The following is a 27,356-nucleotide window of genomic DNA, read 5'->3' on the forward strand; positions in this document are numbered from 1 at the left end:
AGCCCTGCCTCAGGGCCGCGGGGCGGCGGGACCCGTCCGGCAGTCGCCTGTCCCGGCTGGCGGCGCTTTAGCCAGCCGCCCGCGGCGGGCCCGGCCCGGCCCGGCCTGGCCTGGTTGAAGAGGGACCCTGTGGCGGTGCATCGTGCCGCAGGTGTCGGTGTTTCTGGCCTCTGTGTGCCTCCCAGCGTGCGGTTGTGGCTTTTCGTTCGTCTGGAACGTGACGGCAGTGGGATGTTGTGTGGGTCGGGTTGAAGTGTTGTAAATAGAGCTATAAAAATCACAGGTTTACTCTCATACGCTCTTAAGTCTGTCTTTCACCTCACAAGAAGTATTTGGCCCTTTGTGGTAACTGGCCTTCTAATCGTGTACTGAAGGGAGGTGTGAAGAGCCAGGAGGGCTGATTATCGCTGTGTAGAAAATGACCACAGAGAATCTTCCATCGACTCAAGAAAGCTTTTCTGTTTTAAGAGATGACAATACGAGTATTTTGAACCAATAAACTCTGTTGTAACCTTTTTATTCTGAATATCTTTGTGCTGGAATTGATTTGAAGGTGAAATTAATAAACAGCAAATATGATTGTTTTCATTATCTCTACTTAAAAACACAAAATCTAGACATACCATTGCATGAGGAAAATCTAGACATAGCATTGCATGCAGAAAGACAGAAAAATAATTGTTACAATCTCAGGATCTGTCAATGCCATGTCATAGGCTATAAAACAGAAATGTCTAAAGAGGGTCCAGTCCAATACTGAACCGTAGAATGGTTTGGGTTAGAAGGGACCTTAAAGATCATCTAGTCCCAACACTCTGCCATGGGCAGGGACGTAATAGTGTTATTAGACATCATGGCATTAGGAGAGTTCTGAGCACACACTACTCCTCTAGTTGGTTTATACCAAGCCTCTTGATAGGATTTATTAGCATGGGGAATGAATCTATTAAAGCTAGAACAGAGCAACCCCACACTTGTAAATTTGCAGGGAGATGTCTTCTGATCTCCAATTAGCTCAGAGAGCAATACTGTAATAAGCATACATAGAGGAATGAAGGCAGTGGGTTGATTAACATTGATAATATGCAGCTGTAGCCTTGCTTCGAAGGCAGTGGGTTGGTTGACATGGACGATGTGCAGCTGTAGCTCATTCCGCTAATAGCCCTGAGGAGTGTGGGAGGGGAGGCTGGATGGAGGAGGAGCCTGGAGAAGGAAGAACACAGAGGTAGCAGAGACAAGGAGCTGAGTGATCTGGCCTCAGGACTATAGAGAAAGGGCATGGACAGTAGAACCTGACTGATGGTAAAGTCTTTTGTCACTCCCTAGCTTGTTTGTGCTGCGGCAATTGGTGCCCCATGTGAGGCAAACTGATTTGGACTAAAATTACAACAAGCATAAACCAAGCTAATACTATATTACTCTCAGGAGAGCCAGTGCTGTTCAGCTCTTTGCTACCCTGCTTCTCCTCTGGTTCAGTTATAGCTGTGGAATAAGTTGGATCAGCTCAGGCATATAACCTGGAGCAGGCATGCATGGCTGGACTGAAAGGGAGAGCTAATCGATCTTTTTGACAGCACCTTTGCATTTAGGTCTGCACAAGCTAAACAAAACTAGTGTTATCGACTCCAACATCTCTATGCTCTATATCCTTAAGGATGCAGATGTCTCCTTATTCATAATAGATGGCTTTATAAAATTTGATTTTACCAAACAATGCTTAACTAAGCTACCTATACAAGCTAATAGCCACATATATATAAAAAGTTATTTTGTATCTTTTTTTTCTGTAAATCTTTATTTCTACTAGTGGATGTCATACACAATGAGTTTAAGACTGGTGCTTTTTAAATAGGTTCCAAGTATGAGATTCGTGAGAGAAGCAAAAGGCTAATCAATACTTAGAAGTTCAACACTGTCTTTAAGATCCTTTTTTTCCATGGCCAGCTTTGATTGTTAACTTAACTCTGACTGCCCTAGCAGAATTCTTAATCATACTGGGCAAAAGTACTATCCAAATTACATTGAAAGAGAATTCTGCATTTAAATTTAGAAGTCTTTTCTTTACATCTTCATTTTGTTATTAACATTTTCTTTTTCAAAAGTGTTACAATTTGAGCCTGATTTTCTGTTTTATTACATTCTGCTACTTGCAATGGGGTCTTTTTGAGACTATTAGCAGCTAGTAAGTTTGCTTTATCTCCTTGTGACCAGTTTATGAGGGAATTTACAGCATTAAAATGACCAGCCTTGCACGCACAATGCAATGGGGTATTCTTGCTGCTGTCTAAGGCATTAATGACCGCCCCGTGGCTCAGCAATAGATTTATCAAGTCACTGTGTCCATATTCCGCTGCGATATGCAGTGCAGTCTTTCTCCAAATGTTTCTATCATCAATATTTTTATTTTTCCCTGATGTTAGAAGAATTTTTATGATCTCTGTGTTTCCTTTAATGGCTGCATAGTGCATTGGAGTGCATCCATCCATGTCCTTAACTCCACATCTTCCCTGTCTAGCTAACAGAACTTTCACGACACTGAGATGTCCTCTCAGAGCTGCAGCGTGCAGGGGAGTCTTTTTCTCTTTGTCTTGTGTGTTGGGGTCCGCTTTGGCGTTCAGAAGCATCTCTACCATTGTTTTGTCTCCTCTTTCAGCAGCAAAATGTAAAGGGGATTTTGACTGCTTATCCTTAACGTTAACATGGGCTTTGTGGTGCAACAATTGTTGGGCAACATCAGTGTTACCTCTTCGACTTGCAATATGCAGGGGAGTAACAAACTCATTAGTGACAGCGTCAATTTTGGCCCCAGCATTAACTAAAAGGCCAACTAATGCTCCTTTATTATGAAGTGCAGCAATGTGGAGTGGGGTTTCATTGGCTTGGTTCATAAGGTTAGTTTCCATCCCTTTGTGCAGAAGCAGATTTACGATGGAAGCAGCCCCAGCTTGAACTGCAAGATGCAAAGCTGTGTCTGAAGCAGGAGTCTTTATTCCAAAGTTTGCTCCCTTTTCGATGAGAACTTTTGCTGATTCAAATTTGCCTGTTTCACATGCCAGGAGTAAAGGAGTATACTGCATTTCATTGTAAACGTTTATATCTGTACCTCTGTCAATTACAGCTGCTACGATTCCATGCAGATTTTTCTGTACAGCTCTAAAAAGAGCTGACTCCATTATGTCAGATGACAAATCTTTAGAATATTCTAGTAGTGTTTTGAAGATGGATGGGTGGTTGCTGTTGAAGGCTCTTTCAACCATGTTGGAATCAACACTGGCTCCAGCTGCTAGCAGTACTTTCGCAGTATTTTCAGACCCCTGAGAAACAGCGTAACTGAGAGCAGTCCATCCTTTTTCATCCTTTCCATCAGTGGAGGCACCAGCCTTTAAAAGCATTTTTGCCACACCGCTCTCATCTTTAAGAGCTGCCATGTGCAAAAAGTTGTGCTGGTTCCTATAGCTTCTTGCCTCTTCTTTCAGGAACATCTTCAATATGTGACTGTGGTTATTCTGTGCAGCCAAATGAAGTGGTGTCTTGCCTTCTGCATCCAAACCGTACATAAAAGCGCCATGTCGGAGAAGCACTTTCACTGCATCATCATGGCCTTTCTCAGCAGCCCTGTGCAGTGGTGTTCTGCCTTCCTTGTCCTTCACATCTATCTTTGCACCTTTGCTGATCAAGTACTCCATTATCATTAGATGTCCATTGGCGGCTGCAACATGCAGAAGTGTTTCTCTTGAAGAGTTTAGTGCATTTATATCATTATCTTTCAATGTTTTCTCTAACTCAGAAAGATAGCCTTTAGCAACTGCATCAAAGATGCCAACATCAGCAGAATTTTTTCTAGGTTTTGCTGCTCTTGAAAGTTGAGTTTCTGCTTTTTCCTTCTTAATAGCCCATTCCTGATTTTTTCTTCTAGGACTGTGGTTTTTTTCCTGGTGCCATTCACTGCTGTTTTCAAACCAAAACTTGTCTTTTTCGAGTAAATATCCAATCAGTTGCCTTCTAGCATCTCCAATGCTTTCATTTACTTCACTGACATATTTTCTCATCTTGCTATAAAGTTTTGGCTCCACTTGCTTTAAACATGGATAAAAAAAGAGCCTGCAGGCTCGTTCACCTTGAGAAATCAATATGTCTAAAATTCGTGAGTTCTTTTGTGTTCGTGTCCTGTAGAAATTCATGACCATCTTTTTTTCTGGGCTAAAAATACCATTGTCTATCAGCCAGTTCAGAAGATGGTCTGGGTCGTTTATGCCTTCTGCCAGCTCTTCTTTTTTAGTCCTTAGGACTTCAATTGCATATGGATTTGTAAACAGGTTACTTGTATGCATGATCATGTTGATAATCAGAACATGAATTGAGCTATTTGGTGTTTGAAGTTAAATGTGAAATAGCAAAGCAGGCTCACATCGCTTTACACATTCTTTTTGTAGAACTATCAATCAACAACTGTTGCAGTTCAGTGATAAATCTTTAAAGAATGAAAAGGAAATAAAAACTCCCTCACCTTCGGTTTTCTAGTTGTTAGAAGTCCTTTGATCTTCTCTGTTCTTCCTTAGCAACAAGTGAAGTTCAATAACAAAACAAAAATCTGTGATATGTAAAGATACTCCACTTGGAAGACTTCTTCCAGATTTTTTATGCATAATTATGAAGAAGAAAATAATTTTGTGAATCTGATATTTGCATAGAAGATATTTGTTTATCAAGTTCCTCAGTTCCTCTGGCCAAGCTGGTTTTTGTAGGTGCCTAGATGACCAGTCTATTAAACATGACAAAAGAAAATTCACAGCATAGTTACTGTTGCCATGATTACGTACCTTGTATGATCTTAAATGAAAGAGTACACATTGCCAGCTGTGTAGGTGAAAGCCCTATAATATAATGAAATGAAAACATGAAGACCTAGATAAAAATAAACTGTGTAAGCAGCTAGTTATAAAAAGTGATCCAGCCTTTCTAATATGAGTTACAACTTCAGTCTATGAGGTATATTTAACTTAAAGGCTGTTTAGCTTGTCGTTCCTGCTGTAACCTGGAGTCTGTCTGGAACTTCATTCTTTTACGTGAGGTGGATTAAGGTGTGTGATTCAGTATGCAGCATTTTAAGTGTAATTAAATAGAGTTTCTAATCTGTGAGTATGTATAGTTTTCAATATGGGTGTAGGACCTTTGAATCTAGCTGTAATTAATTTAACTTATTGGTGTTAAAATTCCTCCTGGAGAGAAGGAAATAAAATATTAATCATCTACACATTTTGAAACCAATTGAGAGAGAAATTGATATTAGAGTTCTGTAAGAGCTAGAAGTAAAAATGAGCTGAAAAGCTGAAAGCTTGACCTTATTTAAGCAAATGGCACATTTTGCCATCTGTTTCTTAGTTCAGTGCCCTTTCTGTTGGGTCCTGCTGCCTTTGCATGTATTTTCTTTAACAGCATGTACAATGTGACTGATAAGATTTTTAATTTTTTTCTGTTGACTTTAGTTTTATAAGATTGCAAAGCTTACTCTATTAAAAAAAAAAAAAGTTTTATTGAAGAAATAGCCAGGAAAGGCAAGACTTTTAATATATATTTTGAAAGCCAGCCAGTTACCAAGTCAGCAAATTTGGCAGCCAATTTAAGAGCCCAGTAATTCCTCTGAAATGCAAAGAAGGGCACTACACCAAGAACAGCAAAACCTTTGTCATTTAGCTAAGGATTGTTAATGCATAACATGGAAAACTATGGTTTATTGTTGGGAGTTAGGAGGTCTGAATTGTGTTCCCAAATCTGCGTGACTGGGCCTGTGATCTGCAAGTTATTTAGTCTTCAGATTTGACTTAAAGTACTGAAAATCTATTCATGGCTTGAGTAAATTAATAGTCCTTACTTAAAGTTTGGTGAAATGGGATCTTTATGTCATCATTATTATTGTTCCCATGCAAAACAGAGATAGCAATACTTGATATCTTCACAAGAAAGTTTTGAGTTCTGGCAATGGAGAATGTTTTGTGAGTGCTGAGCAGTATCGTTAATGCAGACAGGACAAGAATTTTTGGAACTCCTGAAAAATTTAGAAACAGAAATTGTGATATTCTTTACGAGTCTGTTAGTATGACAGTAATGTCCTAGTGTTCTGAATACAGAAATTTTACTAGTAAACAGTACAAATGAAAGGGTGCAGTACTCCTAACTGGCCTTGAGGAGGAACATTTGAACAATATATGCTGCCAGCATCTCTTTCAGAGTCGCTGTGGGACTTTATTTTGGCAAAATAATATGCAGCAAATTACTTGTTACTAGATGCAAATCAGCCTTCAAAATATAATAATCAATTTTTTTAAAAAAAGTTTCATTATGAGTATGTGACTTATTAGGAAATTCTGTCTTAAAACAAGAATCACATTTGACCATAAGATTTTGGAAGCTTGCATGGAGTTATGTTTAGAAACTATGTTTTAAAAGCTTTTATCTTTTAATTAATATTTTAACTAGTTTTAGAATTAAGCTTTTGTTCCAACAATGACTTTAAACAAAAGATTAAAAACCCAAACGGTTGAGAAGAGATTTGGAATTGGCTATTTGAAGCATGCTTTTTGTTTATATTTTTTAAACTTATTAGCTCTATTTATTTGACATGTAAATGTTTTAGAGAAGGGAAATATATTAAAGTTCCACATCTCTTCTCCTTTGATGAAGTGCATGAGACCACAAACATGTGGGATCACCAGGAAGCTCTTCATTAAAAATAAGAACGGCAAAATTTAGTATTACTGAATATCTAAGAAAAGAAATAAATTGGAGAGAGGAAGAGGCAAATCTTTGGCCTTCTTTGTTGTCTTTTACATTTATTTGTTTTCTGAGAGGCATAATGTGTTTTTTTCTTCTTGCTAAGTACTTCACAATCCACTTTTTTTTTCCGCTGGCTTCTTTAGCTCTGTGTATCCAAGGACTGTTCCTTATTAGGTTATTTTGAGAAAAAAGTGGTGGGGGTTGCTTCCATCTTTGTCAGATGGCACTTAAGGATCTTTGTGTTCTGCAGTACGGGTGTATAGCAGATAAGCTTTTATATGCATTGAGGAAATGGTATGTTTTAGGCTAGAAGGATGTAGTAAAGAATTGTGATTGGTACTAGTGCAGGTTCAGCTTCAGCAGTGTCATCCATGAATCTTCACACTCTAGGTGTGCTGATTGTATTTTAAGTCAGTGTGTTGTCAAGAAGCCTGTAGTGAATACATAGTTGTGACAGAGAAATACTGGAAATGTTCACATAGACCACTTAAGCTCTAATATCATTGTTAAATGCAGGAGGAAGACTCTGTGTACAGGTAAGACTACCTTAATTCAGCTAGATCTACGTATACTCAGCACCGACTTTGTGGGAGGATATTCAGCTGAAAACAACACGGTAGACTTTAGGGCACGCCTTAAAAAGGGCAGGTGATGCTACTGATAGGAAAGAGCGCTCTCTTGGCCTCCACTGAGTAAGTGTCCATGTAGGGAACTGATTTAACCCACCTGTAGCTGGGAGACTTGAGCCAGTTATTTCTGACATGCAATCTCAGTTTTGCTACTAACTTGTGTCCTTGGGCAAATCACTCAATCTCTGTGCTCTGTTTACACAAGCATTTAAAAAGGAAATCTTTTTCTACCTCACAGACATGTCCTAAGTGTTTATTAATGTCGGTGCAGTGCTTTGAAGTTACAGAGTGCTTTGAAGTTTCTGTCCTTTGATGTATTGTTTTCTGACTTCTCAAAGATGAACGTTTATTTCTGAAATTAACACGTGCCTGTGTTTTCTAGTTTATTTTATGTTGCTATGTCATCATCAAATACGCATCTAATTTTCTCTGTTTTAATTTCTGGAAGATGAAAGCAGAACCCAGGCTCCAGCTGGCGCAGTCGGGGCAGGAGGCGGCCGGCGCGACCTGCAGAGGTCACCGTTCCTCCACCGGCTCCCGGCCTGCCTCCTGCCCAAGCAGCCTGCAAGGCAACGCAGGGACGGCCAGTCACTCCTCACCTTCTCTGGGGCATCTTCTTGATAAAACCGAGGGGAAGCCAAACATTAATAACACGGTTTCACTCACCGTGATATTTTTATGTTTCCCAAATGTGTACTTTAATTTCATTTTAAGACAATTGTTCGCAGTAATGCCAGCTGTTTACTGGCAACGTAGCTCACTGTAGAAATGCTAGTCTGTAAGAGATAATAAAGCCAACATCATTATCTAAACATCATGAAGGATGGAGAAATATATCTGGGTAATCAAGGCATTTTCATTAATAAACATGGCTCACAAAGAAAGCTTTGTTTTGGATAACCAGAAATCTAAGTGTGGCCTAGCTGGCTGAGGTTTAACTATATTTAGGTATAGCTAGATTGAGAAACAGCAGTGCTAGAAGTGTTCGTGATGATGATTAGAGCGTACTTGGCTTACTGTAACACTGGAATAGAAGCTGACTCGTCAGAATGTCTACAAGAGAGACAAAATGTAGTGCTTAGTTTTGCCTAAAGATTAACTGCAGTAAATTAGGGAAGTCAAAAGGGGAGCTTTGGCACTGAGGGGTCTTGTTTGCGTTAGTCATATTTCTGTAGAGAGTAAGCTTGGGGCCTTCCTGGTGCTGAGAAATCTCTACCCTGGCTGGTATTTAAATGGAGGTGTTCCCTAGAGTAGTGATGTCCTCTGAGTGGTACTGGCAGACACAGAGGGTGTATCAGCAGGAGCCTGAGTGGGGGCCTGCTGGAGCTGGGGGGAAGCTGATCTGCCCAGGCTCATGTTTTGCACCTCGGACATGCGTGCTGGGCCTCCATCTTATCCTCTCTGCAACTTAGGCATCGACATGCCATAACCACCCCTGTAGAGTCCTGTGCTGGGTCCTACACTTGAAAGAGGTACTTCGCAGAAGTCACAGCTTCCCAGCTTTGTCCACTCTTCATGGATGCTTTCGAAATACTAAGTACTAATACAACAGCTGATTTAGTAACTCGGGTATTTTACTGTATTTCTAATAAAAGTCACAATGTTACCCCAACACTATAGTACTATTTCCTGAAGTATAAACAAACAAAGATCATGTTAAGCGCTGCACTCATACAATACAAAATGTTCTTTTTTTCCAGAGATTAGTATGTACTTTTATGAAGTTCCTAACCTGGGGTAATTTTAAGTGGGTAATATACATCTGCAAAGTGCCACTGGTGGTTGTAAATGCTGACAGAGCAGGCTGTCTATCTGGATTGAACTGTAGGAATGAGGTTTAACATATATGTCTCAGCCAAAGCAAGGATTAGGATTGTTTTTCAGTTTACCATGCATTTATTTCAGTTTACCATGCAAATATAGTGAAGAATGACCAAGCTAATTAGAAACCATTTTTTTGCCATTCAGGTTTTTGCATACTTAAATCTAAGTATTTTTCCAAAGTTCTTCATGGAATCACTTGCCAGGTAGTTTTATGAGAAACTACATAGTGGAGGTAGAGGGAAAACAAGCTTTCTAATTTAGCTTCACAGAGCTAAAGAAAAGCAATGTTCTTGTTTCAGAACATAATAAATAAAATAAAAGTTGGTTTGAAACAAACAAAAAATGTTACTGGTGATATGATGAAACACATACTTAGTTACTGCAATTTTCATAGTGCAAATTAAAACCAAAAGAAATACTGCAATTTTTCTAAGCGATAAGTATTACTAGGTTTTGGTGTCTATACATACTTATTCTGCAGAATTCTTTATTGTCACAAGCTTTATTTACATTTAACAACTATTGCCTGTTGATCTATTGACTAAACCTGGACACTGATACTGGTTTTACTATGAGGAGAAAACATTTTCCAATTCATTGGCTTGAAGTGTCATGATTTTTATTTTATACCTTTAGAGGGAGGTTTTAAATGTGTCCTTTCAGACCAATGCTAATAGAAAGCAGTTCAAGTAAAATGCTACCCTTCATCTCATTAGCATAAGATGCAAATGATGTAAAAGTATTAAGCTACTAAATACTTAGGCAGCTTCAAGGATCAGCAAAACTAAATGCAGGGAAGGCCAGGGTTGTTCTCCAAAATTGGCAGTTTTTTTTTTTTTCCATTTTAAACCAAACAAGCCCTTGTGGTTTTGAGTCAGCAACATACACTTTGTCAGTCAAATCTTACAGAAGAAAATACTTTATAGATCTTTAACTGCTGAAGACCAAGATCCTCGTTAAATGCCCCGTACTTGTCGGGCAAACCTTACTGGTAGCATTACGCCCAGAAGGTGAATACTGTAGTGCCAGTAAATCTCCCACAGAAGCCTTTTGGCAAAACCTGGTTTGTAGGTGCAATTTGTGAAAAGCTATTCTGAATTTGCACCAGTGTGCAAGCAGAATTTTATTCTTGCTGATTATAAAATGCTGTAGATATGACTAGAGACTAATGTGACTTTGAAAGGAAATAATGTTTTGCTGTGTTAAATTAAAATAATGTTTTGCTGTGTTAAATTAAAAAACCAAGTTTAATTGCTATTATTTGTTAAGTTGCTACAGTTAATGTCAAGCATCAGACATAATACGGATATTTACCTAAACAATGTCTTGCTAATGAAGTCTACACACATACACTTCGAAATATTGCCGTCTCCAAGGAATCCATTTACAGTAAAATGTATATAAATTTTATTTATTACATCAAAAGAATGTTCAAATCCATTTTAGTTCCACAGCTGGCTTTTTTCAGAACTTGAAGAAGTATAAAACTTATTTCAATTTGGTGTGAAAACAATATCAATATTTTTTTATTCCAGTAAGAAAAATTACATTAAATTGCTCTGTTAAAAATGCAATATGTCTGCTGAATGAGCAATGGTAAGCTTTGGTTTCTAGTGACACCACCAGCAGCAAAAAGCTACTGTAGTCTTGCAGGTGGGAGAGCAGATTGAATAGGGGCTCAGTTAATTCCCTCTTCAAACCTGTTAGAGGGCAATTGAAACGGTTGGGCCTGTCTGAGTCTAATTGGCCTTTCTGATAGGCTTCTCGTAATACATCAGAGAAGATTCCCTGCATCTGTTGCATTCTCCACAGCTGTCATTTCAGGCCTCCATAAGCTTTATTTATTTATTTTCTTAATATTCTAGCTTTGTTTCTTGTTTCTCTGTCCGTTTACTTTGAACACAGTTTCTATATTCCCTGCTGTCTGAGCTTTGGAAGGCTATTACATTGAGTCCTTTAGATTTTTCTTATTGCCATAGTTTTACAGAAGACAGTAATTAGCACCATTTAAAAAAATTCTGTGCAAGATTTTTCATGACCCTTGAGTGACTGTAATTCGTACATTACTTCTTTGCTACTGAGTTTTTCAACAGCATTGTTTACTGCAGTACGGAAAAGAAAGAAAACTCGGGATTGAGAAAGATTCCCTGGCAGCACTGGTTTAGCTTGTCTTCATTAGTTTTTTCTTTGTCTAGAATTCTGTATTTAGAGAAGTAAGTTGATTTTGGTTATTTCACATTAAATGGCTAAAATATAACATTCATTTAAATTCTACTTGTCTTACTATTGAGTTATCACCAGTACATTCTCACTGTTCTATCTAAATATATAGCACCTGTAGTCTTCACACAATCCAAGTTACTCAAGGGGCTTGTTTGTAACCACTTTTTTTGTTTTGATTAGCATTTTTTCCTTCCTTCTTCTAGAAAAAATGTGGACACGTATAATTATTTTTTTCCAATTACCTTTGTTATCATTCAGTTGTACTCTATCCTGATCAACTAGTTAAGATAACTTTGGATTTTTAGTTGCATTCAGTTTATGTTTGTTGTACATCAGAATGAAGTTTAACTTTCCTGGTAGAGCAACGCTAGAAGATCATCGGCATGTAATTGTTTCTTTCCTATTAGTGTTTTCATCTGTTCACAATTCTGTAACTTGTTGAGTACCTTTTGTTCAGTTTCACAGTATTTCTCATTGCTAGAGGGTTTTCTGAGGCATATAGAGCTGATTCTTTCACGTTATCTGCTTTTTCCAGTTCTGACAGCTTCCACTGTCTTCTGTTTGAATCCTCTGGTTTTGACTGACGATTTTGGTTCCCCCAGAATGTATGTGTCTTCCTGTATGTCACAATCTGGATTCCTGCATTTCACATTAGTTGCAATTCAGCAAAGTATATAATTATGCATCTAACTATGGAGAGGTGCCTCAGTGGAACGTAAATTTTACTCCCAGAACATTTAGCAGGACATTAGCACCTCCTGTCTTTTTCTGAAATATGAATTATGCTTTAGCATTAAGGAATTGATTAATTGGAACACTGAATCAGGACCTCAGCTATACTCCTCTCTGTTTGACTCCATGAGAAATACCCTTGTTGATTTGGATAGCTCCCTAAATCACAAAGGCCTGACAACTCCTCCAGATTCGTGGTGTTTGCTTTCCTTGGCATATCCCAAAACATCCTTCTCTGTTCAGCTGCACCTGTGATATTCCAGCAGCTCTCTTTGTTCCCAAGCCATTATGTCTTCCTACTCAAATTTCCATTCAAAGAATGATTCATGCAGCAGGGGAAAGGCATGACCTAGCTGCCCCCTCAGTTTCCATTGCTTTGCAAATCATGTGTATTCTCATCTGAAGCTTTCATTTCAGACTTCTCTATTCCTGTTCCTGGAAGTAATTCTTTTATTCCCTACTCCTGTAGTCTGCACTGTGAACAGAGAAATGGTTGCTGCATAAAGAGGCTTTTTCTTATTTTATTTTTTGTTGAACTGGCTTTGGTCACAGCAGCAATGAAAACACACAGGCATGGATTTTCTTTCCTCTAGGAATGCCTTTTCTCACAGCACGTGAATACATATGGTGGTTACCTGTGCCGTAGCTACTCTACAAAGTGCAAGCTTGACTCATTTTATCAGCATCCTTTTTTTTTTTTTTTTTTTTTTTAATAATAGCTTTCGTACTGTGAATGTTTGATGTCAGCTGGAGAGAATTGCACACCTCCACCAACAGTCTTTACAAGACCTTCCTGCTCTTCAGTGATTCTTTCTAATGCTTTTAATGTCTTCCATTATCCCCTGTACTACTTAACCTCTTCGTCCTTTGAGTATTACTGCCTTATGCCTATTTGAGTCTCCTCTTCCACCATTATTCCTCTATCATCCACACACTAAGTTACAACTCTGTTCTCCTTTGCTATGCAGTAGAAGCATTTGCTATTTAAGAAAGTTTTAAGGTTTTGGGGGTGGTTTGTTTTGTTTTCCCCCTTGCCTAAATAGCATCTCTGAGACAGCTGCCAGGTGACGTGGTAGATGCTGAAGAACCATCTAGACCTATTGTAGTCTACCTGTAGATATATTTCCTGCTGTTATGGTTCCCAGTGAAGCAAACTGTTTGGCTCAATGTGTATAGCATCAGTACACAAAATAGCAATGTGCCTGGTAGGGCTTTTAGAAGACCCATATTAAGGAAAGAATAGTGGTGTGGGGTTTTTTATTTCATTTGTTTGCACATATTTGTGCCATGAATTAGCTACAGTAAGTAAAGAGATGAGCTAGAGAATCAACCTTCTCTTGTGTCACAAGACATAGGGAAAGCTTAGTTTCAACTGAAAGTTAATATAGCATCATGAAAATGGTATCAACATGACATTAAGAAATAAAAGAAGGGATATTGTAGTGACAGCTCAAGTGCTATTAGTAACTTCATGTTTAATGAAATAAAATACCACTATTTAAAAATTGTCTGAAGCAGTCATAGCTTGCAATATAATTCAGAGCAAACCTCCTAGAGAATATACGTGGCCATGGCATGCTTGCTAGAAATATTGGCAAATTTAGCTTAATTGTAACAGATTACATCTCAGGTTTGCACTTTCCATACTGTTTTGGTTTGGTACCTGTATTACTTTCTTTTTTAATCTTTTAAATCAAAAACTATAAAACATCTTGTGTGCTCTGTAGGCTTGTTTTTTGTTAGTTTATGTTACAACAGGTTGCATTAATGTTATCTAGGTGTAACTTTCAGTTTTGCATGGACTGGCACCAAAACCACCAGGATAGTATTTTGTTCCCCTTCCCTTCTTTCAGTCAGTAGCATAATTTCCATCCAACAAAGCTTTTCAAAAACAAGGAAGGAAAAGGCCTTCCTGTACAAGCTTCCTGTGAATCCTGTCCAGATATAAAAGACTTGTGTAAAAGCTTGGCAGGCAATCCCAGCATACGCCACTTAGTGACTTCCTTATTTTATACTATCATTCCATGTACAGCAAATGAATCTGAAATTCAGAGTAATTTCCATTCATTTTCGAATAAGAAATTCTAAATGGTAAATTTCCTATCTGTATATAACACCCACACTTTAAATTAAAAGTTTTGAATGGTGATAGCATTAGTCATAGGAAATCCTGTATGAACATCCAGCACTTAAGTTGGACCTTCCCCTAGATCACACCATAGAAGGAGTTTACAGGAAAACATTCTGTTACTCTTAAATACTGGATTGATTTTTAACCCTTTACGTGCCATGGCCTCTGGTTTGTCAGTGCTTTTTTTCTACAGCCTGTTTCCCATTTTCTTGTGATTGAAATGGTATTGGAAAGCTATATATTTCAATGCTAATTTTTTTTTGTATTTTTAGCATATCTGTAATATGGTATATTATAGATACATATATATACATATACACCCTCTCCCATGAACAATAGTCTTCAGTGTACACAATTTGGAAGAAAATCAATTTGAATAAAAAATACTGGTTATAGAGTATTATATTGTGTATAAGGGAACCAAGTGCTTCTAATAGCAGGATGCAGAATGTCTTTATTGTTGCATATATATGGTTAATCCTCATACCAATATATTGCATAAATATATACTATATACACTATAAGTATTTTAAAATATTTGGTGAAAGGATGTTGCTGTTCACAGAAGCACAGTAAGAGCTGTGACACATAGGCTTTCCTGTGTGCGGTTGTGCTGATTAACCCATTACCTTTCCCACCCTTCTGCCTCTGCCTCTCCCAGAGACGGGGCAGTGGGCTGGGACACATGTATCCGGCCCAGCTGATCCACAGCATGGTGTACTGGCACAGGACGCTGCCATCAGCCTGTGACCTTATGGAAGGGATAGTAGAAACCTCACCTGTCCTCTTCTGCAGCTGTTGTTAGAAAGGTGGCCATCACTGTCAAGCAATATAATAAGCAATTGGCAAAGGTAAAATTTAAAGTTAGGTATATCAGCTTACATTCATTCTCTGTTCCTGAGATACATACTGTCTTGGATAAAAGTGAGGCAAAATAAGCAGGTTCCCACAAACAGCGATTCACATGCATCCTATGTGCCATGAAAGTAGTCTGTGAACAGCAGTGGAACTACCATTGCGCTCAGAGGAGGATTAACTGGACGTGATCTTCATTGTCAGCAGTATGTTACTACCTTAAAGAACAGGCTCATACCACGATGCTGAGAGGGCAAATATATTAATATTTACGTGTTGATTCTCAGCATCAAACAAGATGTATAGCTCAGTAAAAATGGAAAGCTAAAAAAGCCAACATAACTTTGTAAATTAAACCCTAACATGGTCAAGGCATTGAAGTAGCATACGCAGCTGTTCTGCACAGATTCATTTTCACATTACATGGGTGAACCAACTTTGATAGTTTGTCTTTAAAAGGAGCCATCTCACAACGGACATTATATCTCTTTAAAAACCCCCAAACATAGTTATAATTTTTATTTAGTGGGAGAATCCCACACATGTTGAGTTGTTGTGGAACAGCTGGCTTAAATTAAGATTTCAGAGTTAAGGGAGGAATCTCGGAGCATAAAGTATCAAATAATACCAAAATTCAAGATTAGGATGAGGCTTGTGATATTAGGCCTGGCAAGTGTATATTAGGCAAATGAACTTAAAGAATCATAGGGTTTTTGGCTGAGTCATAGTACTCCAGTTTTAGATCAGAGTACACCGATGTTTAAATATAATTTAATATAGTTTAATAAATGAATCGAAATACATTTTAATATATCATTGATCACAGGTGAGAGGCTTTAGATTATGCAAATGCTGATGGATGACAAGAAAAGAAATAGAAAGCCATAAAAAATTGTCAGTATTTGAAAACTGTACTTTTATTCTGACTCTTCTCATGAATTTTAAGAGCCTTTCATGTATTTTTGGAGCTCCATCATTATAAATAATCATTTTTGCTTGTATAAGCAAAAGTGATAATTTTTTCTGACTACATGGGGAGTTTCTGTTTGTTTTCAACCTATGCTTATAAAACTTCTCTTTTTTAACTCATAGACTCATGGAGTCATAGAATCATTTAAATCTGAGTGTAGATCTCCGTGAAGTCAGTATTATTCTGAAATCCAAACCAGAGGGAGGATTTAGGCCAAGGCATAGTTCTTTGATGTGGGGCTTTTTGGTTTTGTTTTTTAAGCCAAGACCTGGGCTGCCTGGAAAATGGAGAATTAAGGTCAGTACTTCTCTCCTACACTATAGATCTCCCTTGTGCTTCACACGACCAGCAGTTATGGAAGCTCGTGTGTGGGACTGTGAAGTAGCTCCTTGTGTAAAGCTGTAGGTGGAATTTGAACTCTTAAGTCATTACTTGTTGTGCTATTATCTGATGTGGTATCAGCTGAATCCCAGAAACACTGAGGAATCTGGTTTTATTTTTGTATGTTAATTGCTAGGTCTTGCTAGGCAAGGAGTCTTATTTCTTCTTAATGCCCTTAGATCACTACTGCCACCATAGAAGTCAGACGCTCTCTAAAGAGGCAGGAAAGAGTGAGATTGTTAGTAGCCTGCTTTCACAGATTGATGGGCCTGCACTTCAGTGCTATGATGGGCCGTATTCCCAAAGGCGATAATGTTAGCTTTTCCTTCTTAGATTGGTCTGTGGAAGTGTGAAAATGCTTAGACCTGAATTTCAGGAGAAAGTACCATTAGAAAGGCTACAGAAAATAACATGGCACTATTCTTCAGCTGAGCTGCTGGTGTTCCTATTTGCAACACATTTGGGAATGGAGCTGTTTCTAACAGAGAGTAACTTTGTAAGGTCTTTCATTCACTGAGCTCATTACTTTCTTGCTTTTGTCACCATAGTTTGCCATTGTTACCCTCAGAGTTTGATTGGAAATGTAACTGGCTTTGCTAGTAGCAAATAGGTATTACAGATACTAACTGTGAGAGCATTTCGTTAATCAAGATGCCACATTCAACCCATAGACATATAACCATGGAAGCAACAACAATTAACATTAAGTTAAAACCCAAGCCTTCCTCATATTGCCAGTCTGGCATTTCCTGTCCAGTGAAAAACAGAGAAGCAATTTCTGCACATAAGAATGATAACAGTGAACAGAGGGGGGCAAGGAAATAGCATGAAACTAATTTTGGGTGTGGTAGTGTATTTTGTAAGTAAATTCAAAACAGACATGGAAGCTGATATCAGGAACATGTGCAAGAAATTCCATTTATAAGACTTTGAATAATAACCTCACTGCCCTTTTAAAACGTTTTAAATATATATATGCATAAAGTTAGTCATCTAACAAAAACAGTTTCATAAAGCAGGTACACTAAGGACCCACAGTTCTTGTTCAAGTTAATGGGTGCATGAAAAATGTTCACTGTGAAAGTCAAACCACGTTTTATAGTTTTGTCCATATGGGAAGTTAAGCTTGTTTAACCAAAAGTGTGAATTCAAATTAGGTTGGTAAAACTGGTGCAAAATCTGCCTGGGCATTTTTGTAGCGTAATATAAATTGGGAAGAATGAATTTAAGAGCTATGACTCAATCTGTGGTAATTTGAAGATTGCTGTGAGCATTTCTTTCAGAAGATGCCACATCCCTACTGCTTGTACCTATATTTATGTTCCCCTGTTGCCCCCCATCATTTCAGGTGTTTGTAGACCTTCATGGTTAACAGAATAAGGGGAGAAATACAGATTAAAATAAGTATCCTGCAATATTCCAAAAAGCACTACCAGTACAAATAAGGGAGTGGAAAAGAAGAGGCAAAGGAGGAGGGAAAAGCTGGTTGCTCAGGCTGGCACCGGTGTGAAGAAAATGCTGACACACATCAAAGCTGAGCTCCCTAAGGCCAGGAGGCAGATCTGTCAGTGCTCGCCTGGCAGCAGCAGCTCTTGTAGGAGTAGTAGCCAGCTGTTTAGCTACTGCAGCCTACAAACTGGCATATAAACCTAAACTGCTTTATTGGTAGCTTCTTTAAACACCACGGCTAAAGCTACCCAGAGTCGTGCAGCAAGGCCCCAGGTTACATCAGAAAAGTAACATGGTGTATACTTGTGTACCAGTTTGGAACCATCAGTTTTAAAGAGCTAGAGCTATGTAACTTTCTTATGAAAATAAATGTTTAGTCAGAGGGTAAGCAAATTTGTGATAAGAAAAAAAACTCTCAGGACAAAATGTTTTGCTGTTGCTCATTTTCTCTCTTTCTTTCTGCTCTGGAAATTCTGACATCCCTGTTTCCCAATGTAAGAAGATATATGATTTTTAAACGTGTTTTCTTTCCAATATTTATCAGTTGCCTGTTTTCCAAAGCTGGTATATCCAGCATCTTTAGGACTTGTCCTACCTTTCGGTAACTGTCAATCAACATTTTGAGAAAGAATCGAATTGGTCAACTATATTGTTACTTTCACAAAATTACACAGAAGCAAAAGCTGTCAGTACTTGTGAAGCTTAGTCAGGGGCACTTCCCTAAATATACTAAGCTTAGGTGGTTTTGGGGGTGCAGAAGTGGGAAAAAAAATTCAGACGTCTCTAACCAAGCTGATGTATTAAAAGCACAAATAAATCTGCATAGAGAAAAGCAGCCTGCCTTTTCACAGGTCACAGCCCTGAAAACTGATGTAGTGGGAAATTAGGGAAAGATGTGCTGTTCCCTGCAGCACTGCCCTAGAAAGATACAGGTTAGAAACCTCTGCTTCAAGGAGAGGAAACCTGGGCAAAGACCACTAAATTCTGCTTACATTCCATCATTTAAAGAAGGAAGCTTTGCTGTTAACTTTTCAAGAGTTAGGTTTGGTCAGCAACCTTCCTGTAGACTAACTGTGAACTCTTCTACTGTCAGTCCTGAAGTCAGCTGTACTTGCTGTATAGCTTTACATAGTTTTAATGTAATTTTGCATATAAAAGCACTTTGTTAACTAATTAGAATATATATATATTTAGAAGTACTTTATCAGGAAGCAGGGAGAACGGACAACCTTTATAATAGCAGAACTAAATAAGAAAACTAGAAATGGATTTTGCTTTGAGAATTTGGGTTCTTTTTCTCCTCTTCAGGTAACTGGGTCAGACACTTGGTGATTATTCAGCATGATAAAGATCACATCTTGATTGTGGCCCTAAGACACCACTAGAGGGTTCATAGTAAGTCTTGTTTTTAACGGCTTCTTGTAAGGAGTTTTGAACAGTTAATGTTTGGGGATACCTTAGTATTCATACAGGGAAAAAAGAGTGTACATTATGTATATGATGTAGTAGAGTAAAACTTTGCATACGGAAATTTGTTCATCACTAACACGTGGTAGATGTTTGCAGAACTTTTCTGTTTAGTAGAAGGAAGTCCCTCCTGACTCTAATCAGATAATCATCAAACCCTATAGGTTTCATCCTATCTGACTAGAGGCTCCTAAATTAAAAAAAGTAGACTGCTGACGTACAGGCATTTCCAATTAGCAATTTAGTTTACCCAAATCACTCTCTGAAGAGGCCTGTGCTTTTCTGTTACCCATAAAGAGAACTTGTGGTGCCTCCTAACCTAGATAACTTAGGTGCCAGAAGTTAAACTGAATAAATCCTGAGCTGTATCTTTAAAGTATCATTTAAAAAGGACCTTCTTGTGTTCCATTTCTCAAGGTGAAAATAAGCAACCAGAACTTGCAAGGTAGGTGCAGCCACTCAAAATTTTTACTACCATTAAAAGTTCTAAAACTACTTTTGGACACAAATGAAAAATGAACTTTTTATAGGTGCCATGGCACTTTGATTTGCAGTCACATAGAGGTCAGCAAATTTGAGAATTGCATCACTTGAAAAAGGTAGGCTCCAATTTTGGTAGTGCTAGGCCGTGCTTTTAAACCTACCAGTAATCCATTCAGTGGAGATTCAAAACTTAAGTTATCTCTTTTCAATATGAGTGCTATGTGAATGGCTTTGTGCTTTTGAATAACAGCGTTCACTGGATTATACTTCCGTTGTGTGTGTGTGTGTTCACAACTTGTGTTCTGAGACATAAAAGGCACGATAACAGCAGTCATCTAAAAGTCATGCCCACTAATTCATCATCGTGGGTGAGAATTCAGAAAAACAGCCATGGATGGACGGTTTTGAACCCTTAGAGTCCCCTGAAATAACAGTGGTTATTCTATGATTAAAATGATGCAGGATCTCCCTACTCGTTGCAGTGATTAATTTTAACAGCTTCCCTGAATTCTGAAGGTATTTTTTTTTAGTATGTTGGTGTGATAGCAGGTTTCATCTGAAAACTTTTCTGGTTACTACACTGAGCTAATAGTGAAAAAGGCATTCGTGCAGCTTGTTCCAGGACTGTTTGCTTTTGAGCTCCATCTGCTGGAATTGTGTCCTGTTTCCCACATCTTTGCTGTTATTATACTGCCAGGTTTCACGGGAATTGGTTTTAATTTAGAAGAGAGTAAGGAACAAAGTTCACAGTCCAGGGGAATTTCTAGCAAGTTACTGGTCCTTTTGTTTAAGGAATCAACCTAAAGATTGCTTGGAGAATATAAAACCACAAAATAATTGTGAGACTGAGGAAAACAAGTGTTAGTTCTTCCTCCACTTTTGTTTACAGAGTTAGTTTCTAGGTATTTTATGGAGATTTGGATTAATCAGATCAGTCATAACCTATCGAGTTCTGTGTAAGATTTCAAAAATAGGTTACTCACTTTACTCATTTTTCTGAATTAGGCTTTTGTTTTGTTTTCCCCTAGTGTCTGTTGTTACTCCATAACTAATAAAATTAGCAGTGTTTTTAATATTTTAATTAACTTTAAAAAAGCCTTTCTTCCCCATTGTAACTGTGTTTGTAGTATTTCAGAATATTTAAGGACAGAAGGGACCATGATGAACATTTAATTTTATTTTTGTAGTTCTATTGTTCCTTAACAAAAATGTACTGCAAAGAATAATGTGCAAAATTGGAAAAGAGGGCCCTGCTGTGCAAAACCACTCTAAAACTGTTTAAGTAGTCAGAGGCTTTCACGGTAAATTATATGATGATTCTACAAGTTTTCTTTGTAAGAAGCACCATTCTCTGTTCAGAGGCTGTATTATAATGTTCATGTCAACAATGATGTATATGTGTAGAATTACGATTGCCACCAGTCCTTGGGTGCAGACACTGGTGCTGGCAGTACATGTAATTCTAAAGAACAAGCGCTTCTCTGGAAGAATTACCTTCTCAAGAAAGCAAACCACCTAAGTTTTGAATTTTCCTTTTCTTTAGTTGTAAAGCTAGTACTACCTTCCTTCCCCTGTCCCTAAGCTAATGCTAGATTTTGCTAAAGTCTATTCTGTTTCATAATGGGTTTGTGTATATGTTACTTTAAAATATTATTTGCTTGCTGTCCATCTGCCTGTTGGCAATATTTTATGTTCACTTATGATGTTTGCAACTTTTTTTTCTACACAGCAAACTTTGCCTGAACTGGTTTGCATTTCTTGATGTGGGTAACTCTATGCTGTTATACCTAAGATTTGGGCGTAGGTGTAGGGAGGAAGAGATGGAGAACAGAGAAGGTGCTAGGCTTGATATTAAAGATAAGTGTTCTTTCTTTTTTTTAAGTTCTGCTTTTGTGCTTCTCATGGACACAGTACACCGCACTCCATGGTGTACTCCACTGATGCCCAAGCTTGTTCCAGCCTGAGCTGGTCCATCTGCCTCCGCACTCTATTCAGTAATGCTGCCTCATTAATAACCCCAGAGCCTTGGTCAGGGTTATTCACTCGGGCAAAACACCATGCTGATCCAGCTCTGTAACTTCCAATTTTGCCACTGGTTCAGGCTCCACACCCCATCATGCAGTGGCCATACGTGCTGTGTGATACTATGTACAAGATGTAAGCCTCCTGTACAGTAACCTAGGTACCTGTAAGTTAGATTCTTTGCTTCCTGCAGCATTGTGGGGATAAGATCACTAATGTGTATGCAGTAATGTACTTCATTGGAAGTCCTATTTACTTTTTCAGAAAGTAATTATTGTAGTGCATTTCTCAGGCTTCGTGAGACAAAACTGTTGGTCACTTTTCACATAGGTTTGGAGAGATATTATCTGTATTTGGTCACATCTTTCTATATAATGGAAGGATAGCTAAGATGTCCCTTGGTCACTAGACTTCATTGTTAAATGGTTATGTGCTGCCTTAGGCTGGTATTTGAAGTGCCGTGTTTTGAGGTTAGTGTTTTTTGGACCTACAGATATGTAGGCAATTGAAGGATCAGGACTCTAAACTGCTACTGTGTTCTGAGATTGAAACTTGCTGGTATGTAACTCTTCCCCACCATAAAATAAGTTAGATTACTACTGTTATTTCTGTAATGACCAGTACTTTACTCAATGTATAATTTTAAATCCAATCATAGTCAAACCCCCCTTGTAGCTTACTTCTGTTCACGGGGTAAAGTGTGAGGGTTTTGTTGGTTTTAATACAGACCCAAATTCTAATTAATATTTGTGTGTCCCAAACATGTTGTTCTGATTAGAGGCTCTTTGCCTAGGCATTTGTGTAGCCTGCCCTGTTTGAAACCCTGCCTTTTTCTGACTTCACTTCCTGAATCCGTTGACAACACTCACAGCCAAACAAAATACATGTTCACAATGCTGTTATTTGCAAAATATTCCCTTGTGAGTACAGCTGGGGCAACAAAAAGAGAGTTTCTCTGTATCTCGGAGAGAACTGACTATTCCTTATAGAAGTAAGGCACATAGTCCATTAGGCAATTTTAATCTTGGCAGTTAAGTAAGTGTTAAAACTTTGCATTTCACCACATACAAATGCACTCACATTTTTCATTACAGTTGCGCGTATTGATCACTGAGCGATCTGGTAACATACTCAGATTGCTGAATTTTCACCTATGCTGAAGTGAACCAGATAGCAACAGGCTCACAGCCCACCACACTGTTTACAAAACAGATGGAGGTAGCAGGAATATAAACTTACTTTGCCCTGTCTTAGGCCTGATCATCAAACGAGACGTGAGACCAAAGAAAGGGTTCACCTAAATTGCTTCTCCTCTCCTTGTGAAACTTCGTAACTGGCACTAAAACCCACCTTGCTTGACAGTAAATTCTCTGACTGGACACGAGTACCTCCTGAACTGGACCAAGTCAAGTAACTTGTGTCACAGAAACCAACCCACCAGATGATGCCCGCTTAACAAGTAGTGCTATTCCTCAGTGACTTTTTAGCCTGAACTACAGAATGTCGAACTTGAGAGAGAAAACACATAACTGCAACGCTAAATGTCTGTGTGTGCGTATTAGGATAGGGTGGAGCAGACTGTCATTCAGCTGTATTTAATTAACATAGTATTTTATATAATGTATTTATTTTTTACGTAATTAGGTGATTAAGCAAAATGCTTGCTAGTAACATCTATTCCATAACCCAGCACTGTTGAGAGTTAAACATGCACCTTTGCAGGTAATTAATCTCCTTGCCCTGCTTATTTTGCTAGTTGGCACTTGCTAAATCCCTGTAAAACCACACCCAGCAGTGCTGTGTATTATCCCTCTGCTGTCTATTCCTACATATGGTCAAAATCAACTTACCTTCCGGGTTGCTGACATCAGCAAAATGTACTCTTGGCAAACTACAGTATCCTCCTAGTAACCCTTTGTTTGGTTGGTGTTGTTACAATTGTATTCCTCTGACAGCAGCAAACACCACCTAAACAGTGCCTACCTTGACACTTGGATTATGATGTGGAAGGGGATTACGTTTTAAATGTTAGAACGACCCCTCGTGTGATAAAATGTATATAAGGGGAGGGAATTTAGAGGAGAAATACTTCCATGCTTCCTGTAAGGAACTGACCCACATTAGTTGCAAGTTTCAGGATAGGATCTTGGTAACAGTGTATCTATCCAATTATCTAGTCATTTTGTGACTTGACCTTAAACAAGACTGTCACTTCAATTAAAATTATGCTTATTCCTATTTTAAGGAAAAAAAGAAATTTTTAAGACTGCCTGCTCTGAAAAGTTAGTATTCACTAATAATGAATTTCTAATGTTTTCTGGCTGTCTTTTATAGTATCTATCTTCTCTTAGCTGTTTGGCTCTAAATGGCAAGCAGGAAAACATCTGGTCTCCCTTCAAATACATGCTTATTGAACTAAATTAATTAGGTACAGTACTGAAAATCATGGTAGAATTGTTTCTCCCCCACTGCCCTGAGTTAAGTAGCATGTTTCTAAGGTATGTATTTGTATTGCCTTTGTACTAAAAATCAAGATTATCTTATTAAAAAAAAAAATACATGGGAAGCGCCAGAGAAGTTGCTATTTTCAGCAAGTTGCTGAAACAAGCAACAGGAGCTGCTGTTTTTCAGCAAGTTGCTCTTTTCATTTCCCACTTTTCAGTTTTCCCAGCTTTTCTATTGCTAAAAAGTTTAGAACCCACAATAACACCCAAAAGAGAAGTGATTTAAAGGTAGGGAGAGGGTTATAAAATTATTTTACTGTTGACAGCAGCATTGTCATAAGTATTAAAAACAAGGATCACCTCCTTTCTGGGAAGGAACATAGGAATAAAGGTGAATGTTTCTATTTTTGAAGCATACAGCCTATTTTATTGGGGGTGGGGTGGGGTTTTTTTGTTTGTTTGTTTTTGAAGTACAACTGCTTGCCTTACCTTCTTGAGGGCTTTAATAAAAAGCACATCAGATCAAGTAGCCAGTTGCTCCAGTTATAGAGCTATTTCATACACTGGTTTTCTACCCCTCCACAACTTGCTTGAAGTTAGCCGATTAAACTGGGCCGCTAGAATATGGCAAGCAAGCTAGTCAGGTTATGACCGGGAACTACAACTTCAGGACAACTCCAAAAATTGTATTAGTTGAGCGATCAGGATCTAGCTTCTCCCTCTCCTCACACATTCCTCAGGACATGCCTATCATTACAGAGTAAGTTTAACATAATCCCTACACTTCAGAGTTCACCACAAAGGGCACTAGCAAAAAAAAAAAAGTGTGAGGGGGAAATGCATTTTAATGATTTTATTTTTCTTAAATATAATAGAACCATCTAGAATTTTTCCAGAAACAGAAACATTAAAAAATTATACTTTATTACAAATGGTAAACTCAGAGTGCTAAAAAAAAAGCCTCTTATTTACAAACAATACTGGGCAGTGCCCAAATAAACAACATAAAAATAACTTACAAAGTCATGAAGTAGTTTATTGACATTAATCAACTTTCATAAAATAAAATAAAAAAGATATGTACATACACAATTTACTTGAAGGCAGGCAGAATAGTTCTTTTTTGTTTATCAGCCTCCCACAAACCTCCCTCCCACTTTTTTTTTCTTAAGGAATACTACATAAAGCAATCTACAGTTTCTATTGCAGTTTAACCTTTAATACTGAATGATCATCGAATGTTAGGTCCATGCAGGTCTTGGTCAATGTTAAACGAAGATCTGACATCTGATCTGAGCAGGAACAGCACTTCTCGGAGTGGTGCCGGCCGCTTCACTAACTCAAGCTGAAGGCTTGCCAGTCTTTCCACACATGCGCTTTGCAGAGCACAGGCAGGACTCAGCCTTTCAGCTTTTCCCATTAGCTTTATGCATCTACCACTTTTGGTTTTCTGTTTTAGTTATACCACGATATCACAGTTCTCATTTAAGACAGTCTCTTCAAAACGTTTGCAACTGTTGTGTTAGCATTAGCTGGCACCCGCTGTTGACATGGTTCATGACCTTCTGCTTAAGCTGTGCAACCTGTTCTCTGAGCATGTTGGCAGTGGATGCCAGCTCTGAGTTCTGGGCTTTCAAAGTTTTCACTTTTTCTTCCAACCTGGCAATCCTTTCCAACTTCCTTTTCCGGCATTTGGATGCTGCGATTCTGTTTCTCATGCGTTTTCTCTCGGCTTTGATTCTCTCCTGCGACTCCATGTCAATAGGGGACAGGGGAGGAGTTTCCCCTGGCATTTCAGGTACAGTCTGAGGCTCTTCTTTCAAAGCCTGAAGCCTGGGATGCTGCACCGGCATCTGGGGGTTTATGTGATGCTGAGGTGCGTAGCCCATGTTGTTTGTGTTGTAGTTAGGTGCGGAGTTGAGCGCGTTGGGGTTGAAGTTGCTGAGATTAGCGTACACCGGGGGCTCACTGTGCAAATTTGTATTGAAGCTACTGTTGCCGGCCATGGAGGACACAGGTGCCATGCCGCTGTTCACAGGTTGAGCGGCGGAGGTCACGCTGGGCATGGTGTTCTGGTTGTGCAGTTCCGCCAAGGCTCTCACAAAGCCTTCCGCGAACCCCTCTTGCTCGTCGGTAACGTTTTTGGGGCAGAGGAACTGCGTCGGGGTCGGCGTGGTGGTGATTAACCCGTTGCTGGACTGGATGATGAGCCGCTCCAGTTCAGGCGAGGCCAGTTTCAGGAGCCCCACGTCGGGGGAGGTGAGGATGTCGGCGTTCTTGTTCCTCAGGTGCGGCTTCAGGTTGCTGGATGGGTCGGACAGGTTCAGCGTCATGTTCTGCTTCAGCACTTTGGCGTTATTATATCCATACCCGCCACTCTCCGGCGGCACGAAGCTGGCGTTCAGAGCATCCTCGTAGAAAGTAGGCTCCATCTTTGCACTCATAGAACAGAGTCCGCGGAGTGGCGCCGGGAGCTGCGGCAGCGCGGAGAAGCTGCCCGGCCGCCGCTTGCGCCCCGCTGCGCTCGGCCGCCCCAAGCCTCCCGGCCGCGCGGGGAGGGGAAGGAGGAGGCAGAGCCTTACTGCGCCGGGGCAAGGAGGGTCCTCCCGGCGCGGGCCGGGCCCGCCGTGCCTGGCGCCGCCGCGCTAAGAGCCCGCCTGGCCTGGCCCGCGGGGCTGCGGTGGGGCGCCTCGCCGCCCTCCTGCTGCTGCTGCTGCCGCCGCCGCGGGGCCGCCGCGCTGCTCCGCCGGCACAAGTTGCCGCGAGTACTTTTTTCCCCGCCTTCCTGCGCGCCCTGCCCGGCTACCGCTGCTGTGCTGGCCGTGCAGTGCCTGCTCCGCTCGCCTCCCCCCGGCGGCCGAAGTCGCGCTGCCGCCTGCCTGCCTGCCCGCCCCGCGCTCTGAGCCCGCTCCCGGCGTGGAGCCCTTCACTTATCAGCGACCGGGAGCCCGCTAAAAATAGCCCATGATGTC

The 27,356-nt window shown here is 39.5% G+C and overlaps 3 protein-coding genes across 4 annotated transcripts in view; 1 reads left to right on the forward strand and 2 right to left on the reverse strand.

Moving 5' to 3' along the window:
- The window catches only part of FGGY (FGGY carbohydrate kinase domain containing), a 325,709-nt gene that overhangs the window by 194 nt on the left and 298,159 nt on the right, over positions 1-27,356 (forward strand). The gene's annotated exons all lie outside the window — the stretch shown is intronic.
- On the reverse strand, positions 68-4,337 carry LOC121095711 (CARD- and ANK-domain containing inflammasome adapter protein-like). The gene is made up of 3 exons (XM_040610887.1): positions 4,211-4,337; positions 2,109-3,805; positions 68-268 (listed from the first exon to the last, which is right to left on the reverse strand). Exons 1-3 carry the CDS (start codon positions 4,335-4,337, stop codon positions 68-70), a joined length of 2,025 nt encoding a protein of 674 aa, XP_040466821.1.
- Positions 25,288-27,272, reverse strand: JUN (Jun proto-oncogene, AP-1 transcription factor subunit). The gene has a single exon (XM_040609890.1). It carries the CDS (start codon positions 26,826-26,828, stop codon positions 25,884-25,886), a length of 945 nt encoding a protein of 314 aa, XP_040465824.1. The 5' UTR covers positions 26,829-27,272; the 3' UTR covers positions 25,288-25,883.

This window comes from Falco naumanni, chromosome 11 (assembly GCF_017639655.2).
Source record: "Falco naumanni isolate bFalNau1 chromosome 11, bFalNau1.pat, whole genome shotgun sequence".
Taxonomy (NCBI): Eukaryota; Metazoa; Chordata; class Aves; order Falconiformes; family Falconidae; genus Falco; species Falco naumanni.